The sequence below is a fragment of the Doryrhamphus excisus genome, linkage group LG16 (assembly GCF_037039965.1).
Source record: "Doryrhamphus excisus strain RoL-2023G ecotype Guam linkage group LG16, RoL_Dexc_Guam_v1.1, whole genome shotgun sequence".
In the NCBI taxonomy this organism is placed as follows: domain Eukaryota; kingdom Metazoa; phylum Chordata; class Actinopteri; order Syngnathiformes; family Syngnathidae; genus Doryrhamphus; species Doryrhamphus excisus.
This window is the reverse complement of record NC_136372.1, coordinates 8,270,631-8,288,950: the sequence shown is the minus strand read 5'-3', so window position 1 is coordinate 8,288,950 and position 18,320 is coordinate 8,270,631. Positions and strand designations below refer to the sequence as shown.

At 41.7% G+C, this 18,320-nt stretch overlaps 3 protein-coding genes across 6 annotated transcripts; 2 read left to right on the top strand and 1 right to left on the bottom strand.

The window, feature by feature from the left end:
- Nucleotides 1-58: 58 nt before the first annotated feature.
- On the top strand, nt 59-4,730 carry adap2 (ArfGAP with dual PH domains 2). Its single transcript, XM_058049255.2, has 11 exons — nt 59-300; nt 364-488; nt 585-676; nt 2,391-2,479; nt 2,572-2,684; nt 2,753-2,902; nt 2,969-3,052; nt 3,131-3,193; nt 3,846-3,923; nt 4,028-4,256; nt 4,342-4,730. Exons 1-11 carry the CDS (start codon nt 213-215, stop codon nt 4,368-4,370), a joined length of 1,140 nt encoding a protein of 379 aa, XP_057905238.2. The 5' UTR covers nt 59-212; the 3' UTR covers nt 4,371-4,730.
- A 369-nt stretch (nt 4,731-5,099) lies between these two features.
- Nucleotides 5,100-13,309, top strand: rhot1a (ras homolog family member T1a). Of its 3 annotated transcripts, XM_078797524.1 has the most exons (21): nt 5,100-5,247; nt 5,364-5,521; nt 5,828-5,886; nt 6,343-6,424; nt 6,500-6,543; nt 6,645-6,698; nt 6,908-6,960; nt 7,643-7,751; nt 8,135-8,236; nt 8,316-8,414; nt 8,523-8,631; nt 8,700-8,820; nt 8,897-8,981; nt 9,364-9,509; nt 9,596-9,696; nt 9,771-9,901; nt 10,301-10,384; nt 10,477-10,599; nt 10,667-10,869; nt 11,897-12,019; nt 12,619-13,309. In XM_078797524.1, the coding sequence occupies exons 2-21, from the start codon at nt 5,485-5,487 to the stop codon at nt 12,734-12,736; spliced, it is 1,983 nt and encodes a 660-aa protein (XP_078653650.1). In that variant the 5' UTR covers nt 5,100-5,247; nt 5,364-5,484; the 3' UTR covers nt 12,737-13,309. The 3 variants fall into 3 exon arrangements, with proteins under 3 accessions (XP_078653650.1, XP_057906364.2, XP_057906365.2); XM_058050381.2 differs by having other exon boundaries at nt 5,100-5,521; XM_058050382.2 differs by lacking the exon at nt 11,897-12,019 and having other exon boundaries at nt 5,104-5,521; nt 12,619-13,308.
- Nucleotides 13,310-13,358: 49 nt separating this feature from the next.
- lg16h17orf75 (linkage group 16 C17orf75 homolog) lies at nt 13,359-17,919 on the bottom strand. Of its 2 annotated transcripts, XM_078797526.1 has the most exons (10): nt 17,567-17,919; nt 17,329-17,403; nt 17,015-17,140; nt 16,810-16,938; nt 16,672-16,732; nt 15,499-15,618; nt 15,006-15,070; nt 14,796-14,935; nt 14,618-14,721; nt 13,359-14,547 (listed from the first exon to the last, which is right to left on the bottom strand). In XM_078797526.1, exons 1-10 carry the CDS (start codon nt 17,707-17,709, stop codon nt 14,338-14,340), a joined length of 1,173 nt encoding a protein of 390 aa, XP_078653652.1. In that variant the 5' UTR covers nt 17,710-17,919; the 3' UTR covers nt 13,359-14,337. The 2 variants fall into 2 exon arrangements, with proteins under 2 accessions (XP_078653652.1, XP_078653653.1); XM_078797527.1 differs by lacking the exon at nt 17,329-17,403.
- Nucleotides 17,920-18,320: the final 401 nt, after the last annotated feature.

Here is an 18,320-nt window from a genome sequence, read left to right as displayed (position 1 = left end):
AGGCGGTACATTAAGGCAGAGGAGCCAACACCCACTGAGGCTTGTTACTGCTGTGGAACGGGTTTTAGAGGAAGGACAGCCACGTGTTGTGACATCCCTCGCAAGTTCCACTTTTCATTTTACAAACCTTTTTTTGGTTAGTTGGTTGCATTTGGAAATTTGTGAAACTATGTAGGCACCATGTTTCTGTTGGAGGCTGTGATTTGGAAGCCATGGCAAACCGGGAGCGAAACAAACGGATCTTACTGGAGCTGGTGAAGATGCCGGAGAACAGCCACTGTGCAGACTGTGGAGCACCAGGTGAGGCCTCCTCAGGTGTTTAGTTTTTGACTGACACCTAACCTCACAATCTTGCCCTTCCAGATCCAGACTGGGCATCTTACAAGTTGGGTTTGTTTGTGTGTCTAACGTGTTCTGGCATCCACCGCAACCTATCCAGCCGAGTAAAGTCCATAAAACTTGACTACTGGGAAGATGAGCTTGTGGAGGTATGGATCCATGTACTGTACACAAATAATATCATTGTCATTTCTTGCATACATGTTTAATCTTTATGCCTGTTTTTTTCCTCTATCTGGGAGAAGTTTATGAAATCTAGTGGCAATGCCAGAGCTACAGCTTTGTATGAAAAAGCACTTCCTCCATACTACTACCGTCCCCAGCAGACTGACTGTGCGTAAGTATCTGTCAGCATATTGAAACCAACTAAAAAAACCTTTGCGTGATCAGTGACGCACACAAAGAAGTGCAACAAACAGTAATGTAAGGCACTACTAATCACACTTTTTTTTTTTTAGAAAATTATACCAGCTAAGAGGTTTTAAAATATTCGGCCCTTTCCAAATGGTCATCACATATTACTTTCTATTGTGACTGTTTAAGCCCCGCCTTCTGGTTGGCTTTTAGGTGTCTGCTGATGCATGTTTGGGCAAAACATCTTCTCAGAGGAAGCCATTATCAGTGGATGACCTAGTATACTTTATTATTAAATTAGACTATTTATTTTATGAATCAGATATTTTCTTAATGTAAAATGCATTGTAAATAAAATACATTATTATTGTTGTTTTATTTACGTCTACAAACCTATAAAAACAAGACGAGAGACGAGTAATATAAAATGCTCTCCTGATCAGTTGAAAAATTGACAATATTTACATTTTGCACTGTTGGATCTTAAGGAGGATAAAGTTGAACTTCAAAATGCAAAAAGAAGAAATGGAAGTGGGACAAAAACAGTTTGATTAAGCAATTGACTAACTGGCTGTTTGAGTTTTAGACCATAGCTAAAAAAAAAAACCCTGAAACCCCCTTAATAAAAAAAAAACATTCAAAAAAGGGTTTGAGTCACTATGCGGTTCTTGTTTGTCACCATCAAGAATGCTGAAAGCCAAACTGGTTTGGGCATGCTTGATTCCAGTGTTTCCAGCACGCTACTGAGAATGTTGCTTCCGGGAGAGCATCCACAGTCTAGAACTGTGATGACCATTTTTGTCAACCTCTCACCATCCATCCTTAAATGGGCTCAATTCCATTTAGATCAGGGGAACATACGGGATGGTCCTGCTATTCCTGTGGAAGAAGTCCTTTGTCGGGCAGGCATTGTGAACTGCAGGGTTGTCCTGTTGAAAAAGTCAGTCATTACCACACAGACGTACTAGGCCTTCAGTTATGAGGGATGAGTTGCCGTTTGACGCCCCCGCACAACCTGAAGCTCCATTGTTTTATTGAAGGAAAAAACACCCCTGATCATCTCAGGTGGGATCCCCTTGTCATGCCAGAAGCCATCAGGACTGTCAGGGTTAATTTTTTTTCTCATCAGAGAATAAAACATACTTCCACCTTTCAATGTCCCATGTTTGGTGCTCTCATTCAAATTCCAAACAAATTTAGAGGGAAATGAAGAACCTGTCTCTCCAAGATGCCGTCTCATGAACCCCATAATCATCAGGATATAGTAACAATGTGAACACCCAAAAGAAATGACATTGAATGCATATTTTTTCCAAACTTTAGGCTTTTAAAGGCTGTGGTCTTAAACTGGAAACTGAGGAACAGCCTATTTCACGTTAATGGTTGCAATAAATTGCTTACTCATTTCCATTTCTTCTTTCGCTATTTCTGTACACCTCCTTAAGATCTAACAATTGCAAATGTAAATTCTTGCAATTTTTCCAAGGAGTCTTTAAGTTTAGATTAAGGGAGTACAGCACATTATGGAAGTAGTAGTATTGACATTGGGTAAAAAGTTGAGAAATATATTAAACTTGCTACATAAATATGAATAGAAATCCCATTTAGAATTTAAACAAATACTGTAGAATGAAAATTGTTTGATTTATTGATGGAGTAATGCTGCAGTGACCCTTCGGTGTGTGTTTCCACCTTAGCGTTTTAAGAGAGCAGTGGATCAGAGCCAAATATGAAAGGACAGAATTCACAGGAGAAACAAAGTATCCACCTCCGTCTTATACCACAGGTGTTGTTTTAATCCTATCATCAGTCTATGTATGAGTAATGTTATGAGTACTATTCTTGTTTTAAGATGTTTTCCGCATGGTTTGACTGCAGGCTTCTATGAAGGGACGCTGTGGAAGAAAGGAAAGGAGAACATGCACTTCCTCAAGAGGAAGTTTGTTCTGTCGGAGCGAGATTTTACTCTGGTTTACTACAACAAGGAAAATGTTAGTTGATATCAAGCTGCTCTCTTCTTCAACATGAATGAGTGAATTGATTTCTTTGTCTCATTAAGGAGTCCAAAGGCCCAAAAGCAGTCATCGCTGTCAGGGACTTGAATGTCACTTTTCAACCAGAGAAGATAGGTCATCCCCATGGGATGCAGATTACTTACCTCAACAAAGACCGCACCAGGAGCCTTTTTGTTTATCATGAGAGCCCTGAGGTGTGTGAATGTGTCAAATGACTCCAACTTCCTGAAGACGCTGACAGTTTCTTTTTGTACCTGTAGGAAACAATCACATGGTACAACGCCCTTCGTGCTGTTCGCTATGCATACCTGAAGACGGCGTATCCGACCGGAACTGAAGCGGATGTAAGCACCCAGATATCATCTAATTAACTTATTCTTATTTTGCTTGACCATTGAATCTTTTCTCATTCTCTTTGTCAGCTCATACCAAATATTATGCACAATTACCTTAAAGAGGGATACATGGAAAAGACAGGGCCTCTGGTAAGTTTTTACGCACCTAATGATCATACAAAAAAATGTATTTGTAGTGCCGTTAAGGGATGTTTTATGACTTGCAATTCTCTACCAAAACACAAGGGGGCATTGTTTTCCTGAAAGTGAGCAACTACAGCAGTATTTCCTGCTTCCTGTGTAGCAGTAGTGAAAAAAGGCCCCTTAGGCAACGTCCAGATCGCTGATATTCATTAATTCATTTTCTACCGCTTATCATCACAAGGGTAGTGGGCGTGCTGGAGCCTATCCCAGCTGTCTTCAGGCGAGAGGCGGGGTACACCCTGGACTGGTCACAAGCCAATCACAGGGCACATTTAGACAAACAACCATTCACACTCACATTCATACCTATGGACAATTTGGAGTCGCCAATTAACCTAGCATGTATTTGGAATGTGGGAGGAAGCCGGCGTACCCGAAGAAAACCCACAGGGAGAACATGCTAATTTCACACAGAGATGCCCGAGCTTAATATCCATATCAGTGCATAATATTGTGACATTTTTACATAGCAATTAATTAGATTATGACGAGTCAGAGCTTTTCTTCCAGTCACACACATACACACACACACCAGTGACGTGAAAATGTATTGTTGTCATTTAATGCCTTCGTAATTATACTGTGTTTTTATTACAAGCAAAAAGAACCATTCAAGAGGAGATGGTTCATTTTGGACTCTCAAAACAGGAAGTTGCTCTACTTCAAAGGCCGGTTGGTGAGAACAAACACCAATTTTATTGACAAATTACTCACCTTGCACCAGGTTGGTGTCTAACAGTGACATTACGGTTAAATGTGCTTTTATTCTTGTGACCATAGGACGCAGAGGAGCTAGGGGTCATCTTCATTGGCACAGAAAGCAACGGTTACTCTGTTAGCAACCATGCGCCAAAACACACTCGTGGAAACAAGTGGAAGTTTGGTCTCACCGTGGAGACGCCTGAGCGGCAATTCATATTCATGTGCGAGTATGAGGGGGAGCAAAGAGAGTGGCTGGATGCTCTCATGCAGGTCATGTCCAGGCTCATGGCACCACAGGATTATACCAGTAAGCATATGAAGAATATATACGTATGTGGGAAGACTGTGCAATAAAGCATACATGCATACACATTTTTTGTTTGTCTTTGCAGCTGAGGCCAACATCAGGAATAAAAGATGAGCATTGGAGGTGTGACAGGAAATGAAGCATTGTTGTATACACTAGTAGAACATTAATGGCAAATCATTATCATTTTGCTCTTGTGGTAAATGTGTCAATAAAATGACCGTTACTGTACTGTTCCTTAGTCCTCTTTGAAAATGCAAATGCCCCACATTTATCTTAAAACTAATAATCATTTTTCAATTTGGACAATAGTACTAGCTTTCATTCTTAGCATATACTGTACATTTCCACCAGATGGTGGTATTGTTCCTAATCAAAGCAAACACCTTTTTTTGCAGAGTGCCTTGCTATTTCTATGGTGCGTCTATTTCTCTATTGTTTACAATTGTAAAAACAGATACACCTCTGTGTGTGTGTGTGTGTTGTTTTTTTACTTTAGCTAGGATTCTTCCCCCATTTCCCAGTCGTTAAATATACAGTAAATAGTGGTATGTATGCAAATAAAAATAGGAATACAGTACATGCTGTTTTTACTATAGTTTTGCGGAAGCTGGCATTTTTTGTCATTAGTGGAAACTGTGAGTGAATTTTAAAGGGTGGGAGTACTATTGCATGTATTCATTTCATTTTACATAGCAATACGAGACGTTAAAATGTTGAGAATTATAATACAATACATGTAATATAATAAACAAAAAAAATGTTAAACTACTTATTTATTTGTTATTTAATAACTGTAGTTCGCCTCTCTGCCACCCGGGGTCAGTATTCCACGTTGGGTTCTATGCATTCACATAAAGTTTGTCCTCGTAGGGCTTCCCGTAGTTGCCGGCTGGTAGTGGAGGTCAGGCATGCTCATCAAACAACTGCGAAATGCTATGTAACCGCCGAAACACACGTGAATTCCATTCAGGAACAAAGACAAAAAACAGTAAGGCCTTTTTAAAATGTCGTTCCACTGAGCTAAGAGAGGGCTCGCTTGGACCGAACGCGTAAAGAACAAACAGAGCGACATAGAGAACTGACCGTCCGTTTTGTCCTACAAAGGCAGTTTGACAGTTAGCAGGGCCTGGTATTAGATAAACTGCTGGAGGAGGAGTGGCGGGCAACAAGAGGACTACATGAAGAAATAAGTTGCCTTCTCCATCAAATAAAATACAATTCAAGCATGAGGAAGGACGTGAGGATTCTACTTGTCGGGGAACGTAAGTCGCAAGTTGCTTTAGTTTGGCGAGGCGGCAAAGCGCTTTATCCGCTTAAAGTGTATGCTAGCTAGGAAGCTAATGGCTAGCTCTTCAGTACGTCAGTGTGTGTAACAATTATTGAACTATAAAATGTCTATTCCTCATACTGCCATTATCCCTACTAAATTGTAGGGTATTGATTAGTATCTTCAATATTCTAGTTACCTCTTTACTGTTATGTGTACCATTGCAGCTCGTAGTATCCATTATATGTTAAATCCCTGTATAGCATTAATAATAAAAACATTTTTTTGTTTTTCTGTACAGCCAAAGTTGGGAAAACGTCCCTAATCATGTCTCTGGTCAGTGAGGAGTTTCCTGATGAGGTGATGTATTATGAAGTAGTGACTGTACTCATAAACACTTGCAAAGGGTGAAAATTATCCATAAAATAATTTATCTGACAAATACCCCACATGGTGGCGCTGTTTTTAAACCCATTAAAATGGAATTTACTTGAAATATCTCACATAACAAAAAAGCCACTGTAACTTGGGGTGTTTTGCTGAATCAGCAAGGAATTTGGTACGCATTTTTAAAAGATGGACAAGCACATGTCTACAATTTGAGCAAAAAACACCTTATGAGTGGGACTTATTGGCCATAAGTCACTGACCATTTTTCCAGTGATCATAAAAAAATGGAGAATATTTATTTACATGTTAATAACATCTCTGTCAATATGCCAGAATGGCCCAAAGGCTATCTGTATTACATGTATGCTAACATGTCCAAAACATTGTAAACGCATGTTAATATTATTGATGTCTTGAATGTTTCAGGTTCCTCTCAGGGCCGAGGAGATCACCATCCCTGCAGACGTCACCCCAGAGCGGGTGCCCACACACATAGTGGATTACTCAGGTATCGTAGATGGGTTATAATATCTTATGATTGACATGTAAAACACTCATTATGAGCCTTTTTGACATGTTGCAGAGGCCGAGCAATCGGATGAGCAGCTCTATCAAGAAATATCCAAAGTTGGTTTTACTGATATTTACTCTTGTATTGGAATGTTACCCAACCTTTTATTGTTTTTCCTCTGTAAATACCACTCTAATTTGGGTTTTCACCCTTACAGGCCAATGTTATATGCATAGTGTATTCAGTCAACAACAAGAAGTCCATTGAGAAGGTGAGCACATTTTCATCCCATGTTCTTACTGTTTAGTTGTGACATGTATGAAACAATGGAAACATGATGTCGGCCACTCCTGTACAATCCACATTGCCAGTCAAACTGAGCATTATCTTTGTAAAAGCCAGAATTTCTGTTGTGCAGTTTTACCTAATGTTATGGCCCTTGACTGTGATTAATCCATTAACGTTGTGCTTTTCTGCCAGGTTACGAGCCATTGGATTCCCCTCATCAATGATAGAATAGATAAAGACAGCAGGTGTGTGGCTGCCATCTTATTATTACCGTATTGACCTGAAAATAAAAGAACCACTTAAAGTGGTAGTTGCTTATCAGCATTATTTTAAAATTGACATCACAACTCCACCAACTCTCTCCTAACCTGGTGACAACCTTTGACACACTTATTCTTTGTAGCGCAGCTATCAGGTCACTGGTGTATATGAGTGACAGGAAGACAACCCCTGAAGCCCATTACAAGCCAAAATACAAGACCACTAATCTTTTTCAGACTATTTTCCGGGGGGAAAATCCAGCATTATATCTGGGTCAATACTGTCATTTAGAAATGTTATTTCTACCATGCTACTAAAGTGACATTGACATTCCTTCTAATATTATAGGCTTATACTCAACAAAATTTCTCAAAACATTTCTTTTTTTTCATATATTTCTACTTGATGCTACTAAAATCTTGCAATGTTATTCTCGTCAAATTACTACTTTTCCTTGATAGATAACAGGTTTTTCCTCTCAATATTTAGACTTTATTGTTGCAAAATTACTGCTGATTAAAAAAAATCCATTATATTTTCAGAATGTGCCAGGGGCTGCAAATGGTCCCCAGACCGTATTTTACATGATACCAAAAATACCTAAAAATGTCTTGATTGATTTAAGCAGTGAACACTGTTTAAAGTTACGTTGTGTGTTTTCTACAGAGTGCCATTGATTCTTGTGGGCAACAAGTCCGACCTGGTGGAGCACAGCAGCATGGAAACCATCCTGCCAGTCATGAATCAATATCAGGACATTGAGACGTGTGTGGAGGTAAGAGAATGTCACCACACACGTGTGTTTGGGTGCACGGACATGTGGGAACAGCGTCCATTTTAAATGGGCCATGGTGGCAAATATGTGTCAGGCTGCTGACCGATCTCATTTACATGCCAGATGGATTGATATCACACAGACCCACTGACACTGTGTTGTTGCCATGGAGGAATCTGGCCTCTGTCAGGCTAGTCCTAGTGCTAGATTAGCTTCAAGGACACCAATGAGGGCACATGACAGTGAGGTGACATGCCTGCTGTTGGTTTTGTGTCAGACTGTTTTTTTTAGTCATTTGTCACTTCCTCCAAGCTGTCAATGTCCTAACTTAAGTCAGTTTCTGCTTAAATATGCCTGCTTAAATTCTGTTTTCCCCTGCATAGTGCTCTGCCAAAAATCTAAAGAACATCTCAGAGCTCTTCTACTACGCCCAAAAGGCAGTTCTCCACCCGACCGGACCTCTTTACTGTCCAGAGGAGAAGGAGGTGGATTCTGCTTTTAGCATGAAAGATGGCACCACTGAAAAGTGTTCAAATTAGCTAACACATGTTTTCTGTCTTTTAGTTGAAGCCCTCATGCATTAAGGCTTTAACTAGAATCTTTAAAGTGTCTGACCTGGACAACGACGGCATCTTGAACGACAACGAGCTCAACTTTTTTCAGGTAACGCTTTCCACTCAGCTGAGCTTGTGATCAAGTGCTTCATCAAGTGTTTCATCTAAATATTTAGTGTGATACAAAGAGTCCAAACATTGTTGTGGTTTAATGCAGAGAACGTGTTTTAACACACCACTGGCGCCGCAGGCCTTAGAGGACGTTAAAAATGTGGTCAGAAGGAACATGGCTGATGGAGTCCAGGACAACGGGCTCACGCTAAAAGGTTAGCAGTCGGAACTTGAAATGATCATTTTTTTGCTGACCTCATCTTCTCCTCATTTTTGCCCAAAGGCTTTTTGTTCCTGCACACCCTGTTCATACAGCGTGGTCGACACGAGACGACCTGGACCGTGCTCAGGAGGTTTGGTTACGATGACGACCTGGAGCTCACGCAGGAATATCTCTTCCCTGTGTAGGTGCCACAAAGTGTCCATTTACTGATTTCCATGGAGGTGGAAACACGTTTGATTGTACCGTCTGTCTTCCAGGGTCAAGATCCCTCCTGACTGCACCACAGAGCTGAACCACAATGCTTACCTCTTTCTTCAGAGTGTCTTCGACAAGCACGACAAAGTGAGTTCTCATATCTACTATATGATTTATATGGAAACGTAAAATATTGTGCTTTAGGATGCTGTCATGAAATAATGATGCTTGTCAATTGTAACAGATTTGATTAATGTTTTGTTTACTCAACTGCAGAGAGTATATTGTAATTTCTGTCTTCATAATATGGCTAGAATAACATTCGTGAGGACTATATAATCAACACATGAATAATTTATATTTATGGCTGCTGTCATATACTGTACTAGTACAGTACATCAGATCAGCATCATTTGTTTGCGTTAAACACATCATTATGTCTGACGTATAGCATCTAAAAATCATAGTATAATCATTTCTTTTGCATCAGACGATCAGTTTCTGCCATTATTTCCTTATGCTGTCTCAGGACAGAGATTGTGCACTGTCGCCAGAGGAAGTGAAGGACCTGTTCAAAGTGTTTCCTTACATGCCGTGGGGTCCGGACGTCAACAACACGGTGTGCACTAACGACAAGGGATGGATCACATACCAGGGTTACCTCTCCCAGTGGACGTCAGTCTTTTTAAGTCATGGAGGGATCATTTCCATTGTGACAGGTGTATTGTATTATTATTCATGCATGTCTAACTGCCCTGCAGGTTAACAACCTATCTTGACGTCCAGCGAAGTTTGGAGTATTTGGGTTACCTGGGCTACTCCATCATCTATGAGCAGGAGTCCCAAGCAGCTGCAATAACAGGTGTTGCTCCAAAAGTGGACTTGCCGTGAACAATGTATACATACAGCTTGTCTGAAAAGACATTGTTCTTACAGTCACTCGCAACAAGCGCATTGACCTGCAGAAGAAACAGACGCAGCGCAGTGTCTTTCGTTGCAACGTCTTAGGAGCCCGAGCGAGTGGGAAGAGTGGCTTCCTACAGGCCTTCTTAGGAAAGAACCTACAGGTTAGTTTATTCATCCGTGCGCACGCCATCAAAACTGGGCTACTTAAAGTAATATATACATTAAATCAGCATAGCCTTATGGTTTGTTTTATGTCAGTAACGTTTTACTACGTCTTCAGTATGGTACAAATGAGTTAGCATTTTTTTTGTATTTTAATAGTGATACCTAAATATCCACTTCCTTTTGTTGTTGTTATGCTATGGTGGCTACTGACATAGCAGTGTATGCCGTCTAAAGGGTGGATCCAGACTGGTTAACAGGCTTGTCATTTTGTAATAACAATAATAATCACAGGAGCCGTCGGTTTGTTCATGACCAGAATAAGCGGCCACTCCGTTGAGCATATCAAGCTTATCTGTCCTGCTGATATTTATAGACTTTGTGTTTTGCCACCACAGCGACAGAGGCGGATTAGAGAAGACCACAAGTCCCTCTACGCCATCAGCACCACTTATGTGTACGGCCAAGAGAAGTACCTTCTGGTAGATAACGTTCCATACGTGTATTTTGCTTAGTTGGCTAAATATGTACATGTGACATTCCAACAAATATATTCCTCTCTGCACCATGGCAGCTCCACGAGGTGATGCCAGATTTTGACTTCCTGTCAGAGGTCGACCTCGCCTGTGACGTCGTCTGCCTCGTCTATGACGTCAACAATCCGCATTCATTTGAATACTGCGCTAAAATGTTCAAGGTGTGCACGGTATTAGTGAGACTCTGACGTCAACGTACAGCCAATTCATTCCACTCTTGTTTGGCAGCAATACTTCATGGACAGCAAAACGCCATGCGTGGTGATAGCCGCCAAGTCGGATCTGCACGAGGTACGCCAGAACTACAACCTCTCGCCGCACGAGTTTTGTCGCAAACACAAGCTCCACCCACCCCAGCCGTTCACGTGCAACACAACGGACGCGCCCGGCAAAGACCTCTACACAAGACTCACCACCATGGCCATGTACCCGTGAGTATTTCAACCTTTTTAAACCTTCTTGTAGACCAGGGTGTAAAAACTTTTTACACCAAATTGAAAAAAAATCAAAGGATGTGGGGAACATTTTGTAAAAAGGCTAAAAACAATACCTGCCGTCGTCCCTTGTTTATCGTGGTTAATTGGCTTTAGACCCAAACACGATAAGTGAATTTCAAGTAATGGAACATTTTTGTAGTTTGAGACTTTTATAAATATGTTTTTATAACATTATTAGAGGCCTCGAGACATGAAATAGTGTAAGACTCCTATAGTATTTTTATATTTGTATTACCCTGTACAGTTGACATAAATCATCTTAAAAACATCTTAAACATAAATATATTATAGACTCTCGCGTTACCATTGCTGGCACACTGGATGGTTATTGTCTCATCGGTGTAATATTCGTGACACATCGTGGTATAGTATACATAGAATACTACTGCAATGATGGAGAGAACATATGCAGTGCACTCCTGTCAACAGTATTTGGTACCTTTCCCCCTGCAATCAACATTGAAAGTATAAAAGAGATTCACTCCAATGAAGGTTAGATATTAGTGTGTGCTGCAGACAGATTTTTCTTACAATTACTGGGCCTCACCGATCAGGTTTGACTGAGTCCTGTCTGTAAGTCATGTCCTAGACTCAGACTCTCAAGTCTATCCGCTTTCCAGATCTTACGAGGTGTCTTGACTCCTCCAAAGATGATCAGATTACATTTGAGAGCAGATTAGTTTAGCGGTAAGCCGGAGCAAGCACTCAGAATCTCAATCCTCTGAATTTAGAAGCAATGCAGTCAAGTCAATGGCTTCCCTTTCTCGTCAACCTTGCTACTGATTGACTCAGTAATTTAAGCCCAACACATTGTGTGTACACCTGTACTACTGGCTAGATACTTGCTGCTCCGTACTCCACCCATGCATGATTGCACCATGTGAGGCGTGTTTTGGTCTGTTTGCACGCACCGACATGCACTGTCGTTTTGTCTTTTCTTTTCTCCCCACCCTCCCCGCAGCCATGTCCGTCTGCGTTGCATGTGTGCCTGCAACAAGTGCACCTATTGCCTGTGTCAGAAGCTCCTCAAGCTGGAGTTGCTGCGCAGCGTTAAGGCCCAACTGCGCAGAGTCGCACACAACAGGTTGATATGTAGAGAGACATAAGATAACTGTTTGTCCTATCACACCCCCCCTCTTAGGCTTTCTGTAGAGCTTGCTAATGCTAGTGCCTCGATGCAATGTGTAGATTGCAGTGAGCACCTTTGTGTTTGTGTATAGACTGCTAACATCCATTGTTATTGTGTTTGCCAGCCTAAACTACCAGGAGAGAAAACATTTGGATGAAGAAAAAAACAAATGAAAAGTATTTGTTCTCCTATGGTTTTCAGGCTTCCTAGATTCCTTACTTACATCCTGGCTTCAATGTCATGTATTCCTCCTCATGCTTATGTTGCCACTTGCTGCTAAGCTGATTCACCCTCCTCTTTATTGTTGATCAAAGTGTTGGCAAACTATCGCCATCTTGTGGCAGTTATGACGCAACATAGCTGTGCTAGCTTAGCTTGTCTTTGCCTTGGAGTTGAAGCTGAAGTGTGAATGGCTGTTTTAGACGTCGGTCATACGAGGATCCATTGGCTTGGACATGTCCCAGTAGATCTAAATCGCAGAGTCCCATCCTTGTACCTTTTTAAAGCTACCACCGTGCTCTAATAGACGTCGCAACATCTCATTTTGTTGTCAGACACATGGCGCAAGCAGACCTGAAGAACTCCACGTTCTGGTTGAGGGCGAGCGTGGGCGCCACCGTGTTCGCTGTGCTGGGCTTCGCCATGTACAGAGCGCTTCTAAAGCAGCGGTGATATCATTGGACAACCTCCACTTTCTCCTCCTCCTTTTTGTTTTGTCACCTGAAAGACTGGCTGACCCATCAGGTTACCTCCTGGCCCCCTCCCCAATCATTTTATATGCATCTAAACATGAACGTGTCAATCCTCCTGTTGAGGGTGAAATGCAATTTGTGATGTTTTCCTCACCTCCCAGTCCATTATGAAATGCTGACAGTGCGGCCCAGGTCTGTTTTTAGCTGGAGGCTCATTTAGTTTCTTCTCAGGTCAAGTATTAGTCGAGGCAGAATGCCACAAAGAGACTTGAGTGTGTATATGCAGTACAGTATATTCCAAGTCATGTATGCCCCCACTCAAACAGCACCTCATTTAACACCACATGGATGTCATATAGTGCTTTCCTTTTTATTTATTAACCTGTCCATATGTTTTGTTTCTACACCATCACACATTTTCCATGTATTTTTGTATTTAGCACGATAAACCATACGTTTTTGTCAGGTTTTCAACTAGCGCTTTCATTTGTTACCAGATTATTCTATTACAAGTTGGGGGGGGCCGTGTGCCGTGTCAAATGGCGGCTAATTTGGCAGCATCAAATAAATAAAATGGTTTTAAATATCTGAAACAAAGTGCATATGTTGTATATGTTTATTATATGGCTGTAGGATAGAGGCACCATACTGTACATTTCCAGTTTTTACATTGATTCACAACAGTCAAATATCAATTTCACAGTACACATCACTTCACAATTATGCGACTATTTCCTTTGTGTTTGGGTAGAGTATGTAGTGTCAGGCTATTCAAAACCTTAAGACAGGAGCATGCTATTTTTAAATCCCAGTGTACCATGACGTACTTCATACATAAAAAAATGAGTTGCGATGTTGACCATAATTTAAATAATTATAACTTAGACAAATAATATATCCACTTGCCAATGTACAATGGCACACTGTACAGTACCTGCTCCTCATCATGGACAGTAAAGTACTTTAAGGTTCACAGATAAATGGAGTTGTTGTGACTGCCAATACTTCAGGAGATTGGAATGACTTGCTGCTGCTCAGCTTTCTTCTTTGCACCAGCTAACTATTCTACAAACTCCTTAACATGCTGCTTTTGCAAATGTCCAATGCTGCTACGGCTGCGTCATACAAACTCTGCTACTTCACTTCGCACGCAAAGCCCACACAGCTGACATGATGGTGGTGCTAGGCTAGCTAATGTGCTACAGTACGTTCCAGCCGTTGCGCCTCTTGAGGTATGTCACTTGTCACTGTTACAATTAGCATTTTCAGCAGGGGTGGGCAAAATTTATGAAAACAAAAAGTACAAGCTACAAGATCCAATCCAGTAGATTTAACCAGTATCATATCAAATCACCCCTAAGTATTTCATTTTCAATTAATATTTCTTAGATTTAATATTAAAGTCTATGCTTCAATTATCATAGCTGACCATGATCTTAAATTGGACAAACCAGCTGTAGCTCAACAGCGCCCCTAACTGTTGTAAGCCAAGTACTGCACCCTAAATGAAAGCTAATGTCCATCTATGTAGTGTGGAAGTATGCTAGTGTCTAACCTGATGATGCCATCAAAGCCAAGGCATCAGGCCTGCTCCTGCTCCCTCAGGAACTCCTCCAGTACACTGATGATGCGGCAGGCCTCGGGCAGGTCGCTGTGCTCGGACCGAGCGTTCTGCAGCAGCACATCGCCGTTGCCGCAGCCCTGAAGGAACTGGCAGCAGCGGAACAAAGCGTAGTGGCTCATCTCGGCCTGGCGCACGAAGCGCTTCAGGCTGTTCATGTCCTGGATGGCCTGCAGGGGGCGAAAGGAAACAGGTTTAGGACACCTGATTCATTCTAATCTCGTCCTTCAGTTGTTCCACCTTAAGTTTGAAGTTCTCCAGGATCTGTCGCAGCAGGAAAGGGTTTCCACGTTCTGCCGCGTTTAGAAAAGCCTGACTCCAGTCATCGCAGAAACGATTACTTCCTGTGGAGACAAAATATAAGACATCGAGTCAACCGCTTCCAGGAAATCTCGCAGTAACGCTTGCGCCGACGTACTGGTGTTGGTGAGTGTGGGCGGGCTTTCGGAGCAGTCAATCATGAGGTCAGAGTGCGCGTCCTCAGACATGGCCTTGCACAGCGAGGCGGCTGTGGTCTCCTGCTGAGCCAGACCCTGCAGGCTGGCTGCTTTGATGAACCTGAGCAGCGACGACACAGTCAAGCGTGCGGATGCACGACAACACACCTTTTTTAAACGCGTCCACTCACCGCGACACGTCCGCCTTCGTCCTCTCGTCTGAGTTGGTCACCTCCACGTGGCTGTGACTCAGAGCCTGATGATGGACATGGCAAAATGGAAGGCAATGTGGATTTCAAGTACAGCTCAAATAAAATGACTAAATAGATAAATAAGAGGATCAGTCACCCCTGATTTTAACTGCACAGTAGACAGTTATGGTTTGGGGGTGCTGGGCAGGTCAGGGGTCGCCATACCCCAAATTTTTATTGCTTCGTTAGCCTGTCATTGACATACACATACTGCACAGTAGGTCAGCCCTTCATAGCTGTCCTCTGATGTATTTTTTCATTATAGATTTTTAATGACCAATAAAGTGTGAAATAAAAACATTAATTTTGAAACATTATGAATCCATTTGTTCTTAACAAAATCACACAATAAACATGTTTGGGTAAGACCTTGGAAATACTTGAAAAAAGCATCAATCAGCAAGCTAGTTTCAAATACGGCAACATGACTCACCGCATGCAACAGGAAGCTGATGTTGCTCTGCACCAGCTGCACCACACGGTAAATGTGCATGACGGACTCCTCGTACCAGCGGCTCAAGTAGGGACGCAGCTCCGTCTCCAGGTTTTGCAGCTGAGGACAACCATGCATGGGTTTTCTTAAAGGGGAACTGCACATCATTCACAGTCCTTATGTGAAACATGAACACACCCTTTGCTGTGCATTTTGGCACAAGAAAATGAGTTAATATTAGCTAGCTAACAACAGACTTCATAGGAAATACGTATTTTGACGCCAAAGCCCTCACAAAAAAAACCTTCAGTGTTCCATTTACATAATGGACTTGTATATCAACCAAGCTACAGTGATATTATTATTATTGTAACACGACGCCTCGCAAGCAGAAAAGTGGACACCCAGCTCTCAATTTAGACTCCACAAGATGCTCGTTTTCTGTCAGCATTTTTTACCTGAGGACTGGAGCACATGTCTTGTGCTGGAAGACACAGCCATCCCAATGAGAGCGGACATAGTAAGTGTTGTTGCTGTTTTTATGCTGCTATTGATGGAACTAGCATAAGGGTTGTTTTTTTTAGAGGGCTTCGTAGTCGCAATAGGTTTATCCCAATGATGTACATTGTAAGCTAGCTTATATTAATACATTTTCTCGTGTTATAATGCACAGAAAAGGGTAATAAATTGTGAATGATGGGAAAAATTCCCAAAAAGTGCAGTTCCCTTTTACAGGTGACCTATTCCGCTCATTTTCCAAACTTCTTTCAGGGCTCACAAATGCACAGACCTAATTATCTGAAACTCGTTTAACATGATAATACAACATTGTAACTACATTAATGCATCAGAAAAGTGGAAAAATAATAGGCCCTCTTCAGCACTGGTACTGAATCAGAGTACATGCCCATCTAGTCCCAGTTAGCCATCCATACCTCATATTTAAATTTAGTATTTATTTTAATAATAACTTCAATAGAAGGTAGTTTGGTGGCACCGTCTGCATGCGAAAAAGTATTCCAGCTATGAATCCACCATTCGGGGGCTGTCTAACAAGTCAATTCACTCAACATTTTCCAGCAGGAAGGTGCTTTAACAAGATGTTTTGTAAATACAATTAAGCGTGCATCCATTGTCTACTGTATGCATTTGAATAAGTCACTCCTCCTGTACCTCTGGGGTTTGCAGGCTGCTGTGTAGGCCTTGGACGTATTTATCAAGTTCCAGCCGATATGTGCATGCAGTCAAGGAAGCTGAAGTGCCAAATATGATGAGCATTAATGACGCATATAAGAGTGAGAAAGAGGATATAAGTTGAGTCCTTTTTCGGAGCCTCCCAGGAAGCAGATGACGTATCCGTTGCCGTCTGCATCAGGTTGTTCAGGAGATCTTTCCTGTTCTAGGAGGCAACAATAGCAGCCCACTGCCTGTTCTGGAATGCTGGAGACAGAACGATGCATTTAACATGGGACATTTCATGAAGTACTGTTCTCAGATGAAAGTAATAATATCCCACCTGAGTTCTACCGTGGCGATGTTGCCCATGCCTCCAAGCAAGGCTCCTTTGCTCAGCCTCCTGGAGATGTATGTACGGAGCTCCGGTTCCGCCTCCATTGGCAGGCTGCTGTCAACCAGAGTCAGGCTGGAGGGAAGGATGGCAGAGTGGAGGGGGGGTCAGTATGGATACAAGCAAGAGTGAGGAGGTTTGAAGCCATAACAGGAAGCGGATGGAGAAAGCTGAATGGCAGAAATGTCATGTTGATTCCCATGGGAGCCTGTGGATGTGAAGCCGAGAGAGAAAGCAGCAGAACAGGACAACTCCTGTGTTACCTAAAGTCCTCCTGACTGCTTGTGGAGTCTGCTCGCCTCTGGTTCCAAGACACACTTTCCTCAGTAGCCTCAGATCTATGACAATTTAATTCATCACCTGGTTAGTGTTTTCATGCACTGCTTGCAGACGAAGGGGAAACACAGCAAGGTTAACAACATACATAAAACACAGGGAGCTGGCTGAAAAGAAGGAACATGCACGGAAATATCAAATAATATGATAGTATAAGATGGATACCTTGTGCCCTGATATAAATAGATGGCATAATAGCAGTTCAATTGAACCTTCTGGTTGTATCCTGAAATGTCCTCGCTGTCAAAGTCATCCCTCTCCTCCACGTCAATGGAATCCTGGAATGACGACGTTTGGGATGTAAACATTTTTCCTGTTCGACACTAGCTTGTCGTTTTTTCGTTCATTAAACTCGTCAGCTTAATATCTGGTCGTTTAACAGCACGGGAGTTGACATAGGTATCGGCTTTTTTGTAGTTATTTAAAAGGCAAACGCTAGACTTTAGCTACAATCCAACGGAATGGGAGACGTAAACACTTGCTGCCGCGAAAGTGAAGAACGCGCATGCGTCCTGAATGTACGTCCTGAAATACGTCCTACCTCAACAAGCTGTCATAGCTATATAGTTCCTAACGTAAAACCAAGGCTTAGATACAAGACTTCGATTGGTGCTCTAAGATGAGATTGATTAATGTGCTATAATTTATCTTTGTATATTTTGGCCAATATACAGTATATGCTAATATCGAAGTGTTTCAAATATGCCAAAAAGAATACATCTAAGACGTAATGCACTGGAGTGTTTGTCATTTCATATTATTTTGCGATAAACGAATCAATAGTTTCATAAAATACTCAAAGATAATATTAACGTTCTATCATCTGTCATATTAATATACATCCTCTGATATACAATGTGACGTTCCACATTCATTTAAATTATTTTATATACAGAAATGTTTACTGCCCCCTAGTGGC